Source organism: Alosa sapidissima, chromosome 14 (assembly GCF_018492685.1).
Source record: "Alosa sapidissima isolate fAloSap1 chromosome 14, fAloSap1.pri, whole genome shotgun sequence".
NCBI lineage: Eukaryota > Metazoa > Chordata > Actinopteri > Clupeiformes > Clupeidae > Alosa > Alosa sapidissima.
This window is the reverse complement of record NC_055970.1, coordinates 4,914,550-4,934,323: the sequence shown is the minus strand read 5'-3', so window position 1 is coordinate 4,934,323 and position 19,774 is coordinate 4,914,550. Positions and strand designations below refer to the sequence as shown.

At 45.9% G+C, this 19,774-nt stretch overlaps 1 protein-coding gene across 11 annotated transcripts in view; it reads right to left on the bottom strand.

Annotated features, from left to right (window-relative positions):
* Positions 1-19,774, bottom strand: part of myo9aa (myosin IXAa) — a 100,836-nt gene that overhangs the window by 63,014 nt on the left and 18,048 nt on the right. For all 11 annotated transcript variants that reach the window (XM_042060969.1, XM_042060963.1, XM_042060965.1 and 8 more), the window contains exon 2: positions 17,736-18,660. In XM_042060969.1, coding sequence (XP_041916903.1) covers positions 17,736-18,578 — 843 coding nt within the window. In that variant the 5' untranslated portion in view covers positions 18,579-18,660. The remainder of the gene's footprint in view (positions 1-17,735; positions 18,661-19,774) is intronic.

The window sequence follows — 19,774 nt, the reverse complement described above, 5'->3', positions numbered from 1 at the left end:
CATGAGGCCGAGCGGCTTGTGGTTTCTAATGGTTTAAAAGGGGGAGGTTAACCTTGCCTCTGGACAGACACGCTCTCTGGGCTGTCACATGGCACCAGCCAACAGCCATATTGATCATGAGGGTGACCAGAGAGGACAGCTACAGGACCGCAATCCAGGTCAACACACACTCATGCGATTCCAACACATCAATGATAATGGATAAACCTAACAGGACAATATTCGAGGGAGTAAGTGAGGGAGTGAGTGAGTGAGTGGGAGGGAAAGCTGTCTAAGCTTTGTTGTTGTGGTGATGGTTGAAGCGGATGTTGTTTAGAGGACGACTAATGTTTTTTTTTTTTTAAAGGGAAAATATTTTGAAAAAAGATACACACACACACACACACACTCACACTGTCAGACTCACACTCTCTCACAGACACACACACACAGACAGAAGACCCAACACACACACAACCAAGACAGTAAACTGCTATTCAGTTTTTCAGAAAGCCTGTCAAAATGGGGGAAGCATATCTTGGCAGTAAGACATCCAGAGCTCTTCCAAGCATTGAGCGAAGCCAAGCAGGTTTCTGGCTCCCGACAGCTCCAGTTGGAGGGGGGAGGAGGCGGGAGACAGGAAGGGAGACAGCAGCCTCCATACGCCAGAGTGACCTGGAGGGATCTCCTCTTGCTCGTCTCATGCTGCCTCTGAATAGCCATCCTCCCCGCCTGGGTGCGGCGTGGTGTGGCGTGGCCTCGTCTCGCCCGGTGCCGAATTACCGAAGAGGAGGCACCGTGCCGCTGGCATGTCATTACCATGGCAGAGTGTTGTGCGAGGACAGGGCAGGGTGCCAAGGCATTTGCCCAAACCTACTGACCCCCGTCTCCCTTCTCTCTGTGCAGTGGCCAGATTACAGCCCAGACAGACTGCACCTCGGAGGCCAACCACTGCAGCTGCTGCTGCACACTACAGGGACTGGGGCTGGGGCTGTTACAACAGGCAGGGGAATAAGAGGGTGGTGGGGGCTAATAAAAAGAATATGCGCTTGGCAGCTGAAAGACACACAAATTATTTTTCAGTTTAGAGGCTGCAGATAATGGCCTGCTGCAAAAAAAAAAATAGGTGAATGATGTCACTGGAGATCTGACCGACAGCCAGTCAATGCACTCCCCCACCACGCACTGTAAGCCTCAATTGCCATTGGCGGACGCCAAGAAGAGTAAACTGGTCATGATTCTTCAGTGGCAATCTCTCCCTGAACCCCATCCACACAATAGCAGTGGCCAGAACACAGTGTCCTCAGAGACAACAGATGTGCATTGCTGCTCCATATACGGGAAGCCAACCGCTGCAAATGAATACACGGGTTTGTATTACACAAGGCCAATACAGTAATCTATGATGGATACAAGCAGAAAATCTTCCGTATCTGTTGGTCATATAAGCAAGATACTTACCATTTTATGCACACCAGATTCAGTATTATAAAGTAGTATTTTCAGTACTATTTGTTCTTTATTCTTTCATTAATGAGAATACTTTTACAATAATTAATGATTTTTAAATATTTTTTAACAACATACAATATATTCAACTACAATAAAAATGAGAGTAATGATGAATCACAGTGGCCTTGTAAAATGAGGTAACAAAACTGATCTCATGCTTCCATAACCACAATTTTCCAGTGCATTTAGCCTTATTTAACCTTTGAATAAACTCAAACATTATTCACTCAAGAGGTGGGCTCCATGGTTAGAGAAGCACTCGCATTTTTTCGCCTGTGGCCGGCAACCCATGATGAAGCGGCCGTTTCGCATCCCACTTTCAGCCCTTTGGTGAAAATTTCCAGCAGGGGTTGACCTCGACCCTGCCAGTGTGACCAGAGTTCAGAGTCTTCAGCCGGGGGGAAAAAATGCGGTGATTAAAACGCCTCGAACCAGCACATTCTGCTGATAATTGTGGGTTTGTCATGACACCGAGAGAGAACTTACACCAATTAATTAAAATGGCCACATTTCTGCATCAAAGCAGGAAATTAACACAGAATAACAAAAGCTGATTGTTTCATTTACACAGTGTTGTTTGTACTTGGTCAACCGTATGAATGGGTCATCATGAGGCTGCTCTGAACATGCATGCTAAAAGACACGTTCACCACGCCACATTCCACTCACAAGGAAGTGAAAACCCAGATGCTGGAAAGACTACTATAGTAACAATGTTCACCGCTACCGAAAGCCATCCAATTCATTTTTCCACTGCTTTCAGTGTTTATTTGTTTTGGCTTTTTTGTGCTTGGCAATTCATGTTTATTAGGAGAGTTTTGTTTATGTAGGTATGAATGGGCAGTATGTTTTTGACTGTGGTGATATTTTTTTGGGAAGGAGCAGGCCAGCTGCCCACGGTCCTGCTGCTCCTCTGTAAGCTGTAGCAGACCTCTGCAAACCCCGAGCAGGCACAACACCTCCAGTGTACTTCAGCGTCTGTAGGAAGTGTTCGCAATCGCTAGGCAAATGTGCCCCCCTCCTCTCCCTCTCTCTGCCATCACGTGAAGGCCTATCACAGGATAAACAGATAAGTGTGCTCACTCACAAGAGCTGAGTCAACACACTGTTTCCCCTACTCTGCTCTGCTCTGACATCACCTTCTCTGGCTAAACACAACACGCTCCATGAGGTATTAACTGCCAATCAACAAGGCATATGACTTAATAAAAACTGTGAATACACTCACTGCTGGTAGCCAAAGAGCTGTCTCTCTAACAGGGATAGGGCGAGACTATCTAAACAACATTACTCTGGTGGCTATTGCTCAGGAAGTTAGCTCAACACAGAGAGAGGCCTTTAGCCAGAGCCAATCCTTCCTTTTCCATGTTAATAGATACAATATTGTGAGCTGGAGTTTAATTCTGGACGGACCAAAAATAAACACTTTCCATTCGTGGCAGTTGATAATATAGTATACAAAAAACAAACACAAGCATAGGAACAATATCACTGTTTCAAAGACATGCTGACAATTTCCTCAATGAGGCCTCCAAAAAAATCAACATCTGTCTTTAAAATGTCATAATATATTTTGAGTATTTGAAGGAAATTATAGGAAGTGCCAATAATAAGATTCCAAATGTGAAGTTTAACAGCCCACGTTTTTTTTATTTATTTATTTCGATGGAAAGGCATGGGGATACTACATGTAAAACACTTCACAACTTTGAACTCACTTGGCTTGCCAAGGTACTCTTAAAACCCAATTTTCCACCTGACAATCCTTACAGTACGTCTCCCACACTTGGGGTTACTAGAGGCTAACCGTGGCGCGCTCGTCTGTTTGACAGGAATCGGCGCGCTCGTAAGGACATCCGTATTAAAACAGAGAGCGAGGGACGGCCGGGAGGCTCGGGTTCCTGACAGGCAGCGAGGGGGGCGAGGGGGGCGCGGGGGGCGGGGGCAGGCCCTGGCCCAACAGGGACAGGAAGAGGAAGGGTGCCCAGACAGGGCTGGAAGTGGAGGATATGCGGCTGTCGCAGCCAGAGAGGAGAGGAGCTTCCCAGTCGCCTGCGAAGGAATGCACTGCTGTGGCTACAAAGGGAGTCAGGGAAGTAGAGAGAGAGAGAGAGAGAGAGAGAGAGAGAGAGAGAGAGAGAGAGAGAGAGAGAGAGAGAGATAGATAGAGGGAGAGAGGGAGAGAGAGAGAGAGGCAGACAGAGAGGGAGAGAGAGAGAGAGGTGGAAAGGAGGACGAAGGGGAAAAAGAAAACATCCTGGAATTTGTGCAGTCTCTCCCCCACTGACACTTAAGAGATTGGTGCGCTGCTACTCGGAATGTTACTGTGCACAGTGAAATACAAACAAACACTCTCTCACACACACACACACACACACACACTCTCTCTCTCTCTTCAGTGTAGGTGACGGGTAGAGTCAGCAGGCCCTCGTGCTTTTCCATACAGCCGATGAAAAACACGTACGCTATAATAAAACAAGCCTCTGAAACAATAGGGTGGTAAACAAGGATTAGCGATCTATATTTACCCACAAAAGAGCTGGCTTTCACAATTTTATTGCTGGAGCTTTTCTGGCCGGCAAGCCCCCGATACAACAAAACAAGAAGCGAGATTAACTGCCCAACCTTGTTTTCCTTTCTCACACTCACACGCTAAACAGTTGTTCATTTGCCTCAGTTTTTGCTGGAGGCCACTGTGTTAAGAATTTCAGTTGGGGGGAGGGGGAGGAGGATGAGGAGGACAAGGAGAAGGAAACTCTGCCATAAGTGAAATCATAAAAGGACTGTAGTCCACTCTCAAATTCCACAACGACAGAGGAAACTCGACCACCAGTGGCTGAGGCTTGAGATTCATCAGGAATTCCTGACCAGCTCTAACATAAACCACCTCTTCCCCCTGTATTTGTAAGGCCAAGAGTCAGCCTTGTGGAAACAGCACAAAGATATTGATAATTATTATTGTAGATCAGTTCATTGTTGCTTGGGGTGGAGTGGGCCTCCTCTTTCCCACCATCCACTGGGGTGGGATCCTGGCAGAGGAAACAAATGTGTCCAATAGCCACGGAGCTGATCGTGTTTTACACAATGATAAAAACACATCCATATGAACCGCGCAAATCCTATGGATTCAAAACAGCAGGAATGTACTGTACTTGCATTGCCAATTCCCATACGTTTCAATAAAACAGAGACTGAGGCACAAAGAACTGTGAGAATCAATTTCTCAAATCAATTTAGAAATGTTGAGGCTGTTATAGGTAGCGAGGGCTATGCTGAACTTGGGCTCACAACAGCATACTGATCGCTTTGTGTCATCATCTACAGTTTACATAGCCTAAATGTCAGTTTCTGTTCCGTTTCAAAGCTTTTTTTCCACCATCCATAATGGATGACCCAACCCAGCTTGGTGAGAAGACACAGCCTTTGACCAAAGAGTCAAGTCAAGGTTTGTCAGGGAGAGGGGAGTGGTTGTGTAGTGATAAACAAACCAACCACATTCCTCTGAAGAAACACAGACCATAGAAATGTCACGCAGACTGAAAATGCCAAGGGAGTACACAAGAGAGATTGAGGCCTTGCTTGAGATTGGCTCTTCTTGCGTTGTTGGCTGCCATATTGCCAAGTGTTTGTCCGGGCTGAAACTACTACCCATACCTTGGAAGTTAGTCAGTTGTAAGGGCTGACCTGACGGTGCTGGTCAGAAAAGACCATTCATTACTAACTACGAAGGCCTGGAATGGCCAAGTTCAAGGGGCGCTAAATAGTAGTTTAGTAGGATACAAATACAGCAGAAGAGGAGTGTGATGGTGCTCCACATAGAAGTACTCCACATGCGTATTACCACACTGGAAATACAACCCATAATGGGCCAGTTTCCCTTATATGGATTAAAGCCTGGTCCTGGACTAAAAGTGACCTTCAATGGAGACTTTGAGAAAGAGCTTTTAGTCTAGTCTTAAAGGTAATCTTAAAGCCTGACAATGAGTTTAGGACAAACAATCAATACTGGTGTCAAGTGCACCATATTTTATAATACCTAGTTTTGTTTGTCCATATAGTTTTGCCTGGAGTCATCTACATCCATGCTTTAATGTTGGGGAGATCCTCAAATGGAATCAAATGAGTTAAGCCTTACAATTTGATTTAGCACAGAAAGCTATCTAAACATGCACTAAATGTCTATGTGCGCTCCAGCTCAGATGTTAACATCATTTTGATATTCCACCCTTATGACCTTTTCCAGCATGCAATACTATTGATGAACCCTGCATTAAGGAGCTCATTTATAAGGCGATGTAACACATTCCGTGTAGATGAAATCAGCCCACACTTGACATTTTTAAGTAAACAGACCCGAGGATGGTGTATGTTTCACACTGACAGTCTGCCCTAGCAGAGAAATCACTGCTGACATCTGGGAGGGGCAAAGGGTCCTCTCTGTTTAACCTTCTCAGAGAGAGAGAGAGAGAGAGAGAGAGAGAGAGAGAGAGAGAGAGAGAGAGAGAGAAAGAGAGAGAGAGAGAGAGAGAGAGAGAGAGAGAGAAAGAAAGAAAGAAAGAAAGAAAGAAAGAAAGAAAGAAAGAAAGAAAGAAAGAAAGAAAGAAAGAAAGAAAGAAAGAAAGAAAGAGAGACACTTGCAGGAGACTTGCAGATCAGACGACTAGCAATGCGGTCTGATCAGACCGGCCTGCTGCAACTGCTTCTTGTAATCTGTAGCAGCCAAATGATCAGAAAGCATACTGCACAATACTTCTCTTTTCTCCTGACCTCACAGTTCTCAGAAGGATATAATTAACGTACTGTACACCTCCATAAAGGTAGTGAGAACTGAAAGCTTAGTAGCTAGAGCTGTGCAGATATTGTGGTGGACACTAAAACATCACTATTATTGACTGGCTCTATCAGCTCAAAATATCCCCGAGCCCCGTTCAGTTAGTCAAGGTGGGGACACATTCACACTCAAATTGAATTGAACGGATTTAATAGTCTTGCTGTTAAATAATGCGTCCAAGTGAGCAATTTTCTTTGGAGGCGCAACATAATCTTTAATCAAACCTCGGCCCTGTGGGGGTCTGTCTGTCCGCATTAGCGGCTAGCTAGCTAGGCAGCAGCAGAGGCGGGGGCAGCAGACACAGAGAACAGGTGGTCTCGCTGGCTGCGCAACCCTGACACCGGTCACATGACTGGAATGAGCTTAAGCCTGATCAGTGAGTGGGCTGAAGGAATGCCTTCAGGGTGAGAGGGCTTCCAGGAGAGCGAGAGAGAGAGAGCGAGAGAGAGAGAGAGAGAGAGAGAGAGAGAGACCCCTCGGAGGAGCCCCGAAACTTGCGAGCCAAACAAAGAGATTCCCAAAGCCAGCCAGCCCGGTGACCCCGCAGTGACTCCAGCGCTGGTCGCCATGGCGATGGGCAGGACAATCGGAAAAATATGGAAATGTCAGAGAAGGGAAAAAAAAAAAAAGGAATGCAAACATAAAAAAAATGTCAGACAAAGCACTCAGTTATATTTCAATTCACATTCTATTCCATAAATAGACCAAGCAAATTCCAAATTCCACAGGACACTACAAGGATAACAATCCTTCACTGAAGTTGAAGCTGAAATTACACAAATAAAACAAACTAAAATATAACCAAGGTAAGCGTATGAAGAAGCACAAAACTGATATAAACTACCCCTACTATGACCAAATATGTAGCCTTTAATATGCAGTGACCATACAGAGTGGCAACAGTGCATTCTCCACCCACGTGAAGGAGGGAGATGCGGAACGGGTAACACCTCAGAAAGCTGAAACACCACCTGTTCTAGCCTTTGGTCTGGAGCGGCCGCTGCACCTCCAGACTCAGAGGGCCGGTTCTGCCCTTCCTCTAAGCCAATGGGTTGGATATGGGAAGAAGTCATTTGACAACACCGCAGGCAGCATTCCAGCCTGGACACGGTGGTGACGCTCATCTGCACCCGGTCACAGACGGCCAACACAATGCAGTCCAAACACTCAACGCCAAAAGCTAAACAGAAGGAGAGAGATGGAGATGGAGATGGGGAGGGAGAGAGAGAGAGAGAGGGAGGAGAAAGAGGGAGCAGGAGGAGAAAGAGGGAGAGGGAGAGAGAGAAAGAGAGAGAAAGAAAGAAAGAAAGAAAGAAAGAAAAAGAGAGGGAGAGGGGGAGAGAAAGAAAGAGAGAAAGAGAGGGAGAGGGAGAGGGGGAGGGGGAGAGAGAGAGAGAGAGAGAGAGAGAAAGAGAGAGAGAGAGAGAGAGAGAGGTGCTACATATCTGAGCCAATACAGTTGTGAGTCCATACAAAAACCAAGCCGGAGTGTGTCCAGGACTCAAAGGAAAACAGGTAGACAGCAGCCAGCTGCCGAGCAGCAGACGCTGAATTCCTGAGAGAGTTCCTGAGTGGCGGAGAGGGGAGATCAAGGGAGCGTGGAGGGGAGCAGAGCACGGAGGTCACAGGGGAGTGGACCTGCAGGGCCTTCGCTGTCAGACGCGAGAAGCAGCAAGACACGCGAGGGAGCCACAGGGCACAGACAGCACCACCCATGGGAGTCCTTTACGGCCCTGAGGTTTCTGACCGTGTCCACGTCTCACCTCAGTCACAATTCTCAGTAGCTACGGCGCCTACATCTGCAAACATTCCTGTTATTGGCTAGAAACAATGAATGGGTGCTTATGAGTGTGTGTACCTCCGTATGTGCGGATGGTTGTGTGTACGAGTGTGTTTGCTTGTTTAAATGTGTGAGTGTGTCAGTGTGAGAGAGTATGCTTGCATGCAAGAACATGTTAAAATCTGTACTTGTATCTCCTAATCTCTCTAGACAGACATATGTGCAAGCCTTTAGCATCGTAATAATATGTGTCAAACAATAAGTCTACTGTCCCGTAAACTGTAGTTTAAAACAGGAAAGAGCTACAGAGAGCAAAGCAAGAGTAACAAAGCATACATTTCCCATACTTGTTTATCCAGGACAGAAAAGCATACATTTCCCTGACTTGTTTATCCAGAGGACAGAAAAGCACAAAAGAGATGAAACCCACACTGGCTTAGCAGGTGAGTCAGTGTGCGCCCAGTGCACTCATGCATAGTCTATAAACTACAGCGGCAGCAGGCTGGACATGAGCACAGGCTGGACTGGACTAGCGCTGCACTGCTGCTCCTGCTGCTGTTACTGAAGGAGACAGCAGTGTGTGTGTGTGTGTGTGTGTGTGTGTGTGTGTCTGACTGGGCATTTGGGTCGCCATGCGGCACAGGGGGTCAGGTGCTGGGCTGAGCCAGTGGAGAGGGATGTCCATGGGGCATCTGAGTTCACCCGTGGTGCACACGTGGCCAGGCCTCAGGGCCCGAATCAAACACAGAGACATTATTGTGTCATAGCCAGGGAGAGGAGGGTCAGGGTGGAGAGAAAGAGGCTTTTTGCTCTGGCATACATGAGCAGATAAATCATTTAAATCTTTTTTCTTTGGCACCTTGGTAAAAGTAAAATAATCGATTTAAAAAAAACAATTTTAAATATGTTTTAAAAACATATAATTCATAGAATGAAAGGAGTCAGTGTATTAAATCATGATGCATTCATGTGCAAAACAGGAGAGCCAGACCATAGTACATAGAGGGAGGATACGCAATGGATCATTACCAAAGCTCAACACCTGAAAGCAGATTACAGAACACTTGGCAATAATATGTCATTTGATTCATTTGTTTGTCGGATTGTCTCTGCAGTTCTGCAGCAGTAGGACTCTCAAATGCCAAATGTGTTCGTTCATGGGAAACCCCACCTTCACTGAGCACTTAGCCAGTGTTCCATCCATTACACTGGAACTGAGGCTGTGGAGGAGTGCCGAGTTTTGGCAGAGTGAGAGCTTATCATGCAGCAACAGCCTCTCCTTTCAAACCAGTGTGGGAGTGATGGAAAGACCACACATCTTTTTTTCCCCCTTTTTCTCTGAAGACATTTATCGCTTTCCAAGTAGGCAGCTAATTGTGAATATCAACATCACTTCATGAGATCTGTGAATGTACAGTTGTAGGCAGTTGCAGACAGGGTCGGTAGGCTATTGTGAAGGCCTTTGTCCAGGGAAGTCAACCTAGAGCCAGAGGCTTCCTTCCTTTGCTAGCTTTTGCAACAGCCTAGTTACCAATCTAGACAGTGGCAGCAGAGTTGATTTTTCTTGACACAGAACACTGAAGATTAGGGCTTCCTCTGGTGTGAGTCAGTGTGTCAGTGTGTCAGTGTGTGTGTGTGTGTGTGTGTGTGTGTGTGTGTGTGTGTGTGTGTGTGTGTGTGTGTGTGTGTGTGTGTGTGTGTGTGCGTGAGGAGGAGGTTGCTGCATACATATCTTACTTGGTACTCAACAACGAAGAATGCAGGAAAGTGTCATGACACTTATACAGAGAAATGCAAGAGGAAATTACACAAACAAACATGTGACCACCACTCCGACATCAATAGGATAAAGGAAAGAGCCTCATGCACATCTTCCTCCTCACCACACCACGACAGGACCTCTAGGGGAATTCTCATCTGACTATGTGAGAAAGCGGAAGCTACAGAGATAAGCGAGCGAGCGCGAGAGAGAGAGAGAGAGAGAGAGAGAGAGAGAGAGAGAGAGAGAGAGAGAGAGAGAGAGAGAGAGAGAGAGAGAGAGAGAGAGAGAGAGAGAGAGAGAGAGACTCTGAGAGAAAGGGAAACCGGCTGGCCAGAGCCCAGAGCCAAAATGAACTCGCATCAAGAGAGAACAGCTAGGCCAGGCGACGGGGAGTCATGGCATGCAACAGGTCCTGGAAGAATGCAGCCCCAAACCAGAGAGCATCCCAGGGAGAACCCCGTCACGGAACCACACTAACGAGCCTCACGCTTAAATAGCTCATCATTTCACTGATAAGAAAGAGTCGCAGACTAGCGAGGGATGCATCAATACCACTTTTTATCAGACCGGTGGGGTGTACTACGAATCTCGATTAGTGGGTTAGCGAGGTATGTTGCGCTCAAAGCCAGGCTATGCTGTGACACGAAAGTGGATCTGTTTTAGTGTCGCTATATCACCATGGTATCTTATGCTGTCAACCAAACCTGGTCGGGAGGAGGTTATGTGCTAAGTTATAGCTCAAATCGTGTAATCTACCGCACACTGACCGATCAATTGTCTTAAAAACGAAGTTCTCTCACGTGTAGGATTCTGTCATATATCTTACAGGTGGAACTCCGCCTCTACTAACATTTTGGATCTCGAATGCACTTTAATAGTGCTGTGCGTGCAAATATCCCACTATGGACGTGCATACCATACAACAACTGATGACAATTGATTTATTTGATGTTATAGGTTAGACACAAAAAAATGACCGCAGTGTAGATTAAGCTATCGCTCATGAATGCGGAAGTAATCGTTTTTAAATAGAGGCGGTCTTGTGCGTCTCCACGTTACACGATTAGCCAGTCATCCCAACACCGAGAACGCGCACAGATCTGAGCTGAAAGCCTAGTTTGACAAATATATCACATAACTGCAATCGTAGCATCACTTAACGTATACCCCTGAGTCAAGGCTTTGTCAAGCCTCGATATGTCTACATAGCCTAGATATGTCTAACGTGCTTCGTAGTATACCGCACAGGTATGAGTACCGCTACTTACATTTGTGTACCTGCTGATTCTGTGTACCGATACAAGTACTTAATAAAGCAGTATTTCTATCTTAAAAATAACAAAAGAGTGCAATGGATTTTGCTTTTATCATATGCACACTGGTAGCTAAAATATAAAATTTAAACAATAGGAATTTAAAAACAGGAGGCTATTTACAACCAAAAAATAAACAAACCCACTATGTAAACAAATAGCCTACAACCGCAACTTTGAGTTTAAAGCAATGTTGTGATGAAGTGGTATTGGAGAATTGCTATGAATATATGAGCATGAGTATAAGCACTGCATCCACCCGATACTGGTATTGGTATCCGTACATCCCTACCAACAACAAAAATAATCTGCAGAGCACGGCTGGTAGAGAAGTGGTGGCATGCCTTGATTCTTAGCCCTATAGATACATTTTTCTCTCCCTACATACCCGGGGATTACAGAGGATGCGCTAAAACTGTTGACAGACGTTGATTAAGTAAGAAAATAGCGGCTCTGATAGTTCCCTGACCCTGACAAAAAAAGCTAGACAGGAGAGGAGGATGAGCATGGCTGAAATCAGGGCCCAAAGTGTTCCCATCTAATTATTTCATTACTCCTGCATTAGTGGCGCTCGATTAAATGAAGACTGCTTCATTTCCTGAGGCCAGCTTCCCAGGGTAGCCTGACGTTGTCATAGGCCTACTCAAATTCTAGTCAGAATAGGAGTCTGATACTGCTCCATTGGGACGTAATTATGGGGCGTGTTTCAACTGATACAGGGGGGGAATGCCTCTGCACTCAATTAGATAGACCTAACCAATCAGAGCAACAAAATAGCTTACCGTGAGGTGTAGGAAGAAAAACACACAAACCATCCTTCTGCTCCTATATCCCCTCCGTTTTTAAAAATAATTCTGTGATATGCTACAAACACGTTAAACAGCTGGGAAAGGCTGTTGCAAATCCCTCGAACAGGTGGTCAATCAGAGATTTCAAATGAACGAGGGAACATGTCGCAATGCAACAGCGCTGTTTTCCCTTGATGAAAGTGAAACCACCAGTTTTCCCACATCTCAACTTTGGCCAAAGTTTTCAGAAATAATCGTTTTCAGTGATACAAACTCATTAAATAATATGAATTTTCCATATGGGGTCTTAAAAGCCATGTATCCTTCTAGCCACAGCGTTTTTGTTTCAAACATAAGCCTAATCTAAGCGTGCTCAGATGACGTGATGGACAGGTGAGCAACAGCGCCTGGTCCATCATCGTAAAGCCTGATTTGATTGGTCCGCCTGATTTAGGGCGAGCATACTTGCCCCACAATGGAGCAATGGCAGACCGAACTTCCCGTGGGGCGGGACTAAGTTCGGAATGGCACCCAGGCTACTATCAGGGAGCACAGTTGGGGGAAACTGAAGATTCGAACACAGCCATGAAGATGTTGTAAAAATACTGAGCTGCAGCCCACTCGTAAAAAAAGGTGAGCACCACCAAAACAGTAAAAGTCTAAAGAAAACCTTTGAAAATGCACAAAGACTTTTTTAGTATCCTTTTAAAATATGTATGGCTTATGTCATCCCTTCAGGTTAACTCCTTTTAAGCTCTCCTCTGGGGAAGTTAAGATTTGCTGTGGTTCATCTAGGCTAATGTATAATTAACGTTGGTATTTTACACTGTTATCATAAACAATACAGATTTAGACGTGCGTCATACCCTGGCTGGTTCTGAGATCGGACAAAGAGGAAGATAAAGGCAGGATTGTGGAGTTTACACCCCATTTAACTGCTCTCCGTTTAGAAACTGCCAGACTCCTCTAGTTTTTAACACGTTTGCAGTAAACAGCAGTTCAGATGGTGCCAGTGAAACAACCCTGGCCTTAATCAATCCCGATCCATCCCTGCCAAGAGAAAGAAAACACCACTTTCCATGTACAGCAAATCCCCCAATCTCTATCTACCGACCCACCCCTGAAGAGGCTGTAATTCACAGTAATCCAGCTAGCGCATTAGCACTAATGACAGTTGGTATTAAAGATTCATTACAGGCTGGTGGGGCAGTTTGAGTTTGCAATGCAGTGATGAGGCTGAAGTGGCGGTTGGGGGGGTGGGGGGTGTGGGGCGTTAGAAGCTGGAGATGGCCAAGTCATGCTCCAGACCCCAGCCGACTCAATGATGGCTCTGGGAGGAATGTTTCTGTTGGCCCCCACCAAGCGAGAGGGGCCTTAACGAGGAGCCGAGAGAAAGAGCCCAACTAAAAACTGAAAGCAAGATCCACCCTACTCCATCCCACCACCCCTTCCCCCCCTGGGCAACTCCGTAAGCCTCATCCCCATCAGAGAGGAGTGCTCAACCCACCCTGGGGGCATTCCAGCCCCTGAGGAGGTGGCTGATGAGGGGGACCGATGAGCTGGAGGAACACCCGTAAAACCGTCTGCAACCAGCTTTCGCCAACAACCAGCTTTCTCTTTCTCTTTCTCTCTCTCTCTCTGAAAATGACTAAGTGACATCCAGCGAAGTGTCGATGAATGAAACTTTTGTTCATTGTTTTGTGGAAAACGCGGGCTGATTTATCTCCGAGTCATCTGACTTGCCAAATGCAACTCGCACTGCTCCAAACAACTCAACCAAAAAGGAACATGTCCCTTGGCATAGTCAAAGCGTTAATGGAATTCAGGGCTCATGTTCATAAACCGTCTCCGTGTAGGAGTTTCTGATCCGGGATTTACAACATATGCGCCTAAACTTACGTGCTATGAGCTAAGGAGCAAAAAATGAGCCTGAAGCAAACTGTCTTACTACACTGTGTGCCCTCCTTAACGCTTTCAGCTCACCGGTGGACGCTAGCCTATTTGTTTGAGGTCATCCAGTTTGTGATGTGTGGCTTGAACAGAGATATCAACTGGCTCTGGGAAAGGCCTTGTGGCCCTGATGTGGACAGACGCTACCGTCAGCTGCCATGCTGAATCCTAGTACTGTATGCACAAAAGACTGAGCAGACATCTAAATTACGGCATGACTGGTATCAAATCCTACCACCTCAGAATGTTGCAGATAGCTGATAGCAATAGCCACCTACATGTAGCAGCAGAATATAGTAGATAGCCACAGCATTGAGAAAGAGAAAGAGAGAAAGAAAGAGAGAGAATGCTTATTGCCTGATACCTGGCTTTGAAAACACGGCTACAAGGCTTGTCTTGCTAGGATATATACTGTAGGGAAAAAAATTAGTAGTGTTCAGTCACCATTTCAATAGAACAACTGAAAGGCTCAACATTTCAAAGCACTTTTATCATTACTGAGGTAATTATCCTTGGCAGGCGTTACCTTGAGAGTGCTTTATTGCAATTGACACTGTCTGATATGATTATTATAATTTATAGTCATCTATGATGAGGTTTCAGGCTAGCAGCCAAGTCAAAAAATCAAAGCTGCAGTGGTCAGGATGTGCCTTCACGCCTGACAAAACACAGAACCAAAATGTTTAATTAAACTGTGCTCAACCTGTGCACTGCCTGTGTACCGAGTTTTCTTTTCCAGGAATCTCTGGTAAAGCAATAGCAGTGATATGGAATCCTACACGGGCGCAAATCTGTCACAAAGAACACCACTGAATCTGCCCCCACACTAAAGAATGTATGTAGGTTGAGGTTCACAAGTTGGCAATGCTTCAGTCATTAGTCAAAACTCTAATTAATTCAAAACACACTCAAGAGACAGGGCGAGTCACATTTAGCATGAGGTTGCCACAGCACACTTGGCAGAAATCCAGCTGGTAGAAGCTGCTATGACACACACCCATAGTCATATAATTGTTAAGTTAAGGACACCTTCAAAATTCGATTTTTAAAAAACGGAAGAGTAGTCTTCTTTACTACTGCTACTAGTCGAAAGCCCAAGACTTACTTTGGAATCCCTTGGATACAGCAGGTATAATGAACCTTCAGTGACTAATACTGAGCCTGCTACCACAACCACACTGGATTGCGCAATGTACTGTTCACATTGGCATCTTTCACAACGCATGCCACTTAGCATTCCTGAATTATTGTAATGGCCTAGAACGGAGGCCTTAGTGCTTGAGCCGTTTCACCGAGACCATACAAACCAGTTTGGCCGTGTTGCAGAAGCACTGCAAACAGGAATGCCTGGAAAGAGTCCTTTTTTGTACCAGAAGAAAACCCAATTTAATGTCACACCATTCACAATAACACAGGCTTCCTCAATTATTAAAAAGCCTCCACAGCATTTGTTTCCCCATCCATCTATTCTGATCACTTATCCTGAAAGGCCGCTGTATGGACTCTGGTATCTAACTCACATCAGTCGCATATGCCTGTGGGGATTACGTAGCTTTGGCCATTTAAATTAATGGTGTTTGCCATTTAGATTAAAGGCCATGAAAGCTCGGTTTTCCCAAGAGCGAAATCACAGCAAATCTTAGCTCCCTCATTGTTGCTGCACGGAACAGACAAAAACATTCCAAACAAAGCTTTTTAAAAGGGAATTTCACAAGAGAGAGAAAGAATGAAAAAAAGAAAGATTTTCTTTAAACAAACTTCGCTAATACACTTCATGATCCTCCCCTTTCGCTATGCTTTTTAAAACACTGTTTTTTAACATGTCAATCTACAGAGGCGAAAATGGGAGCCTTACACAAAATTGTGGGACACAAGTACTGAGAGCTTTAAAGGGAGGTCTGTGATTACCAAGATGGATCACTCTGCTACCTGGGCTTCCTGTAGTGCTAGTGGTTCACAGCTACTGCACTGTCGGTAATCTGTGATGGTCTATCTCTCTGAGCAAACAATTAAAGTTGGTCCTCTGCACTCAAAAACCACTTAATAGGGCCAACTGGTTGGACATTAACTTGCACGCTTAAATATTAGCTTTTCACAACAGTCCAGGCCAACATTCCCAAGCAGGACTACAAAGGGGCAGCTTTTTATGCTTATGCTAAATTTTTAGGCTATGACTTAAATAAAAGTACAGGACTCACAGGCGTTGTTCATAAAGAACAGCTTAACTTAAACCTGTTCAAATTCTACTAGTCATGTTGAATTAGATATTTGAACAGGATTGACCCCAGTTACAAAACTGGACACAAAACATCTGCACTCAAAAATCAACAAGCGTTCAATTAACCTAATCTGGAATCTTGGCTGGCTTCAGGCGAGTGCTTTGGCATACATGGAATGCATAAACCAAAAGTCAAACAATACTAGTTACAACTGAAAGTGCTCAGTGCACTATTCAAACAGCTCAGCGTGGTTCTGGAGACCTCGGTCATTCGTTCCTTTTCGTTATTGTAAAGCAAACATAGATATCTCAATATCTCCACCCTTACAAGTAACCAAAGTGATAATGTTTGGCCAACAGAGTCTAAAATACCACAGCTTGCGTCACAAGCGGAGCCAGAAGTGTGGGCCTCTTGGTCACAGTAATTACAGTATCTGTGTTACCACAACAGGTTCAGACGTTCCAGCCATCTGTTGACAAGTGGCATATAACTAATGGAATGAATGGTATCGTAGGTGCAGAGACAAGACCTAGAGGGAAGTGACTTTTGTCACCTGATACTTGTCTGGCATGCTTTCAAGACTGCAAAACAAGTTGTTGAAATCTCAGCACTGTAAACATATTCACTTGAATAATTGCTTGATCAAGCAAGTAATAGGCTGAATGTGACAACTTGTATTGTAGCGTGTCGTGGCTCTATTAAGAGGCTACTGGATAGATGCCCTGGATACTCAAGATTACTACTTGACATGGTTTAACAAACAAAGACTACAGCTGCCTACGACTGATACCAAACAGGTCCACCAAAGCAACGACACTGAACATTCCTGCCTGCAAACTCCGCAACGCAATGAGTAGGGCCAATAACATTAGATGCATTGGGAGATTTACTCTTCGTGTGGAGCTGTAGAAAAACACGACATGCTTCTGGTTTTTGTGATCGGGAGCTAGTGGTGACTATTGTGAGCACGGACAGCAGACCCCCGTGCAAATAATCTGGATTACAGCGCATTAGAGCGCTCTAAAGAGTTGCAACAGCACCACGCCGCTGGAACAGCTGTGCTGGCCCAAAGCGCCATTTCATAACCAAACCCCCGCAGCCCTCCAAAACAGCAGGAGCCCATCCTGCCGAGTAAGCACAGGGAGCCAGAGAGCAGCCTACTAGATCAGCTCCATCAACGAAACTGGATATGGTCAACTATGAGGCCTTCATCAAAGGCATGGTGACTTCCTGTGAGTTAAATGGCTTTTTGAAACAAATAATCTCAAAGGACTTTACTGGCTATTTCACTGAAACTCACTCAGAATGACCACTATGCATAGCACAATTTAGCAGTGTCGTTAGGTGCTCCTGTGCCATATTAAAGCAATTAACTTTGCAATTGTGTGCAATTGACTTTGACATCCTCATATGATGTGAGGCTTGGACAAGATTAGGTTATTGAACATGTCACTCCAAATAACAATGGTCATTAATCCAGCTTTTCAGCAAAAAGGGCAGCATGCCCAACCATTCCAATCCAGCGTCGTGTGCGTCGACAGACAAACACACCTTTGGTGCATGGGCATGAGGAGTGAAACACAGCTTGAAAATCTCCATACCTCTAATACCGGCCCAGCTCCGAGGATGGTCTGCTCCACTCCACTGGCGAAGCCCTTCTGACTGAGGGCGGTGAGGTGGTGGATGAGGAAGTTGGTGCTCTGGGTCTTGCCCGAGCCGCTCTCGCCGCTGATGACGATGCACTGGTCCTGCCGCCGCTGCAGCATGGTATGGTAGGCCACGTCGGCCACGGCGTAGATGTGCGGCTCCAGCTTGCCCAGCTGGTGGTTGTCGTACATCTTGACGTATTTGGGATTGTAGATGGGCAGGAACTTGAAGGGGTTGATGACGATGAGGATGCTGCCCACGTAGGTGTAGATCTTCTCCTGCTTGAAGCGCCCGCGCAGGTTGTCCAGCAGCGTCTTCTCGTTGAGGTCCGGCAGGCTGCAGAGGTCCTCGTACTCCTTGGGCGGCGGCTGCGGCAGGAAGCCGCGCTCCACCATGCGCCGGCGCTCCTCGGTCACGCGGAGCCACATCTGCAGGCTGGCGTAGTGGATGGAGCCGTCCAGGTTCTTCTCCCGCAGGAGGAAGCGGTAGTCCTCGCCGCCGAAGCGGTTCTCCAGAGCCATCCGTGGCCACAGCATCATGCGCTGCACCGGGCAGTCGCTGGGGTTGAGGATCCATTCTTCGCCGCCGAACTCCTTCACCTCGGCCAAGACGTAGAGCTTGGTGCGGTCCAGGCGGAGTCGGTCGATGACCTGCTCGATGACGTCGGCGGCGGTGGTGTTCTTGCGAGCACTGACCGGGCAGTAGATGGTGCCCTCGGCGATGTTGCCCGGGTAGATGCGCAGGGTGAACTCCGAGTCCTCGAAGCGTCGTCTCCCCCCAACATCATGAAGGTTCATGTTGGAGCTGCAGTTCCCATGAGCACCGGCAGCAGCGGCGCGTCCTTCCAAAAGCACAGGAGACTGCTTCAAGACATTACCACTACACCACAGAGACAGAGAGTAGGAGGATAGATAGATAGATAGATAGATAGATAGATAGATAGATAGATAGATAGATAGATAGATAGATAGATAGATAGATAGAGGGAGATAGAGGGATGGAGAGACAAGGGAAGGAGAGGGAAACAGAACAGAGATCTATTAAAGTCAAGACAAAACTCAGCCAAGATTACTCACTCAGAACAGAGATCTATTAAAGACAACACAAAACCCCACAGATCAGATTACTCACTCATGACCTCTCTGACTCATCTCATGCTCTTGCTTTTAATTCCTTGACTCCCACAATAATCATATCTGACTAACTATAAAATGACAATACATTTACTGTTCCGTTTCAAGACACTAAATGGCCTTTTGGGGGCAGTCTGCAGGCCCAGGCCAGGCAGACAGAGGAGCTGTTGCACAGTGTGGACAAAAGGGCTGATCAGGGGTGTCCGGATGCACTGGGGGTTACTATCTCCCCTCCACACAGCACACTTCATTATTCCGTTGCCAAGATAACCACATGGCACCTTCTCCAATGAACATACAATAGAGCAATTCAAGACCCGCTCAGATTGAATAGCCTGCCATTCACTGCTGCACGCAACCCAATATATTTGGCAAGCAAACTACCCCTATTATACCAGCAAATGGTCTGGTTCTTTACTGAATACAGAAAATCCAGAACAGACACAGGGGAAAAACATCTTAAAACAAATTCAGCATTTTTTCAGCGACAACGCTTTCTTTCGCAAATTCTTTTCAGTTAAAACAGACATAATGAGAATGTGAAAACATTTTTGAGTGATTTATAAGCTTACTGCTTCTTCCTACAGCTTTAAAATGCTGAAACTAGCCGGCTGATCATGGCTGTGCCTAAATAGCTCCGTCTGCTTGCGTCTCAGACCAGTGCTCCATTGCGTTATTCAATCAAGCCATTCATTCCCCAGCTCAATGGCTTGATTGAATTCTCCCCCAAATTTTAAGACTGCCACACACACACAAACGCATGCACATACAGGCAGACATGGAGACGAGCAAATGCTTTGCATGCCCCAGTGCACTCTGCACCTCTAACCAGATTGCATAAGGATACACACACACACACA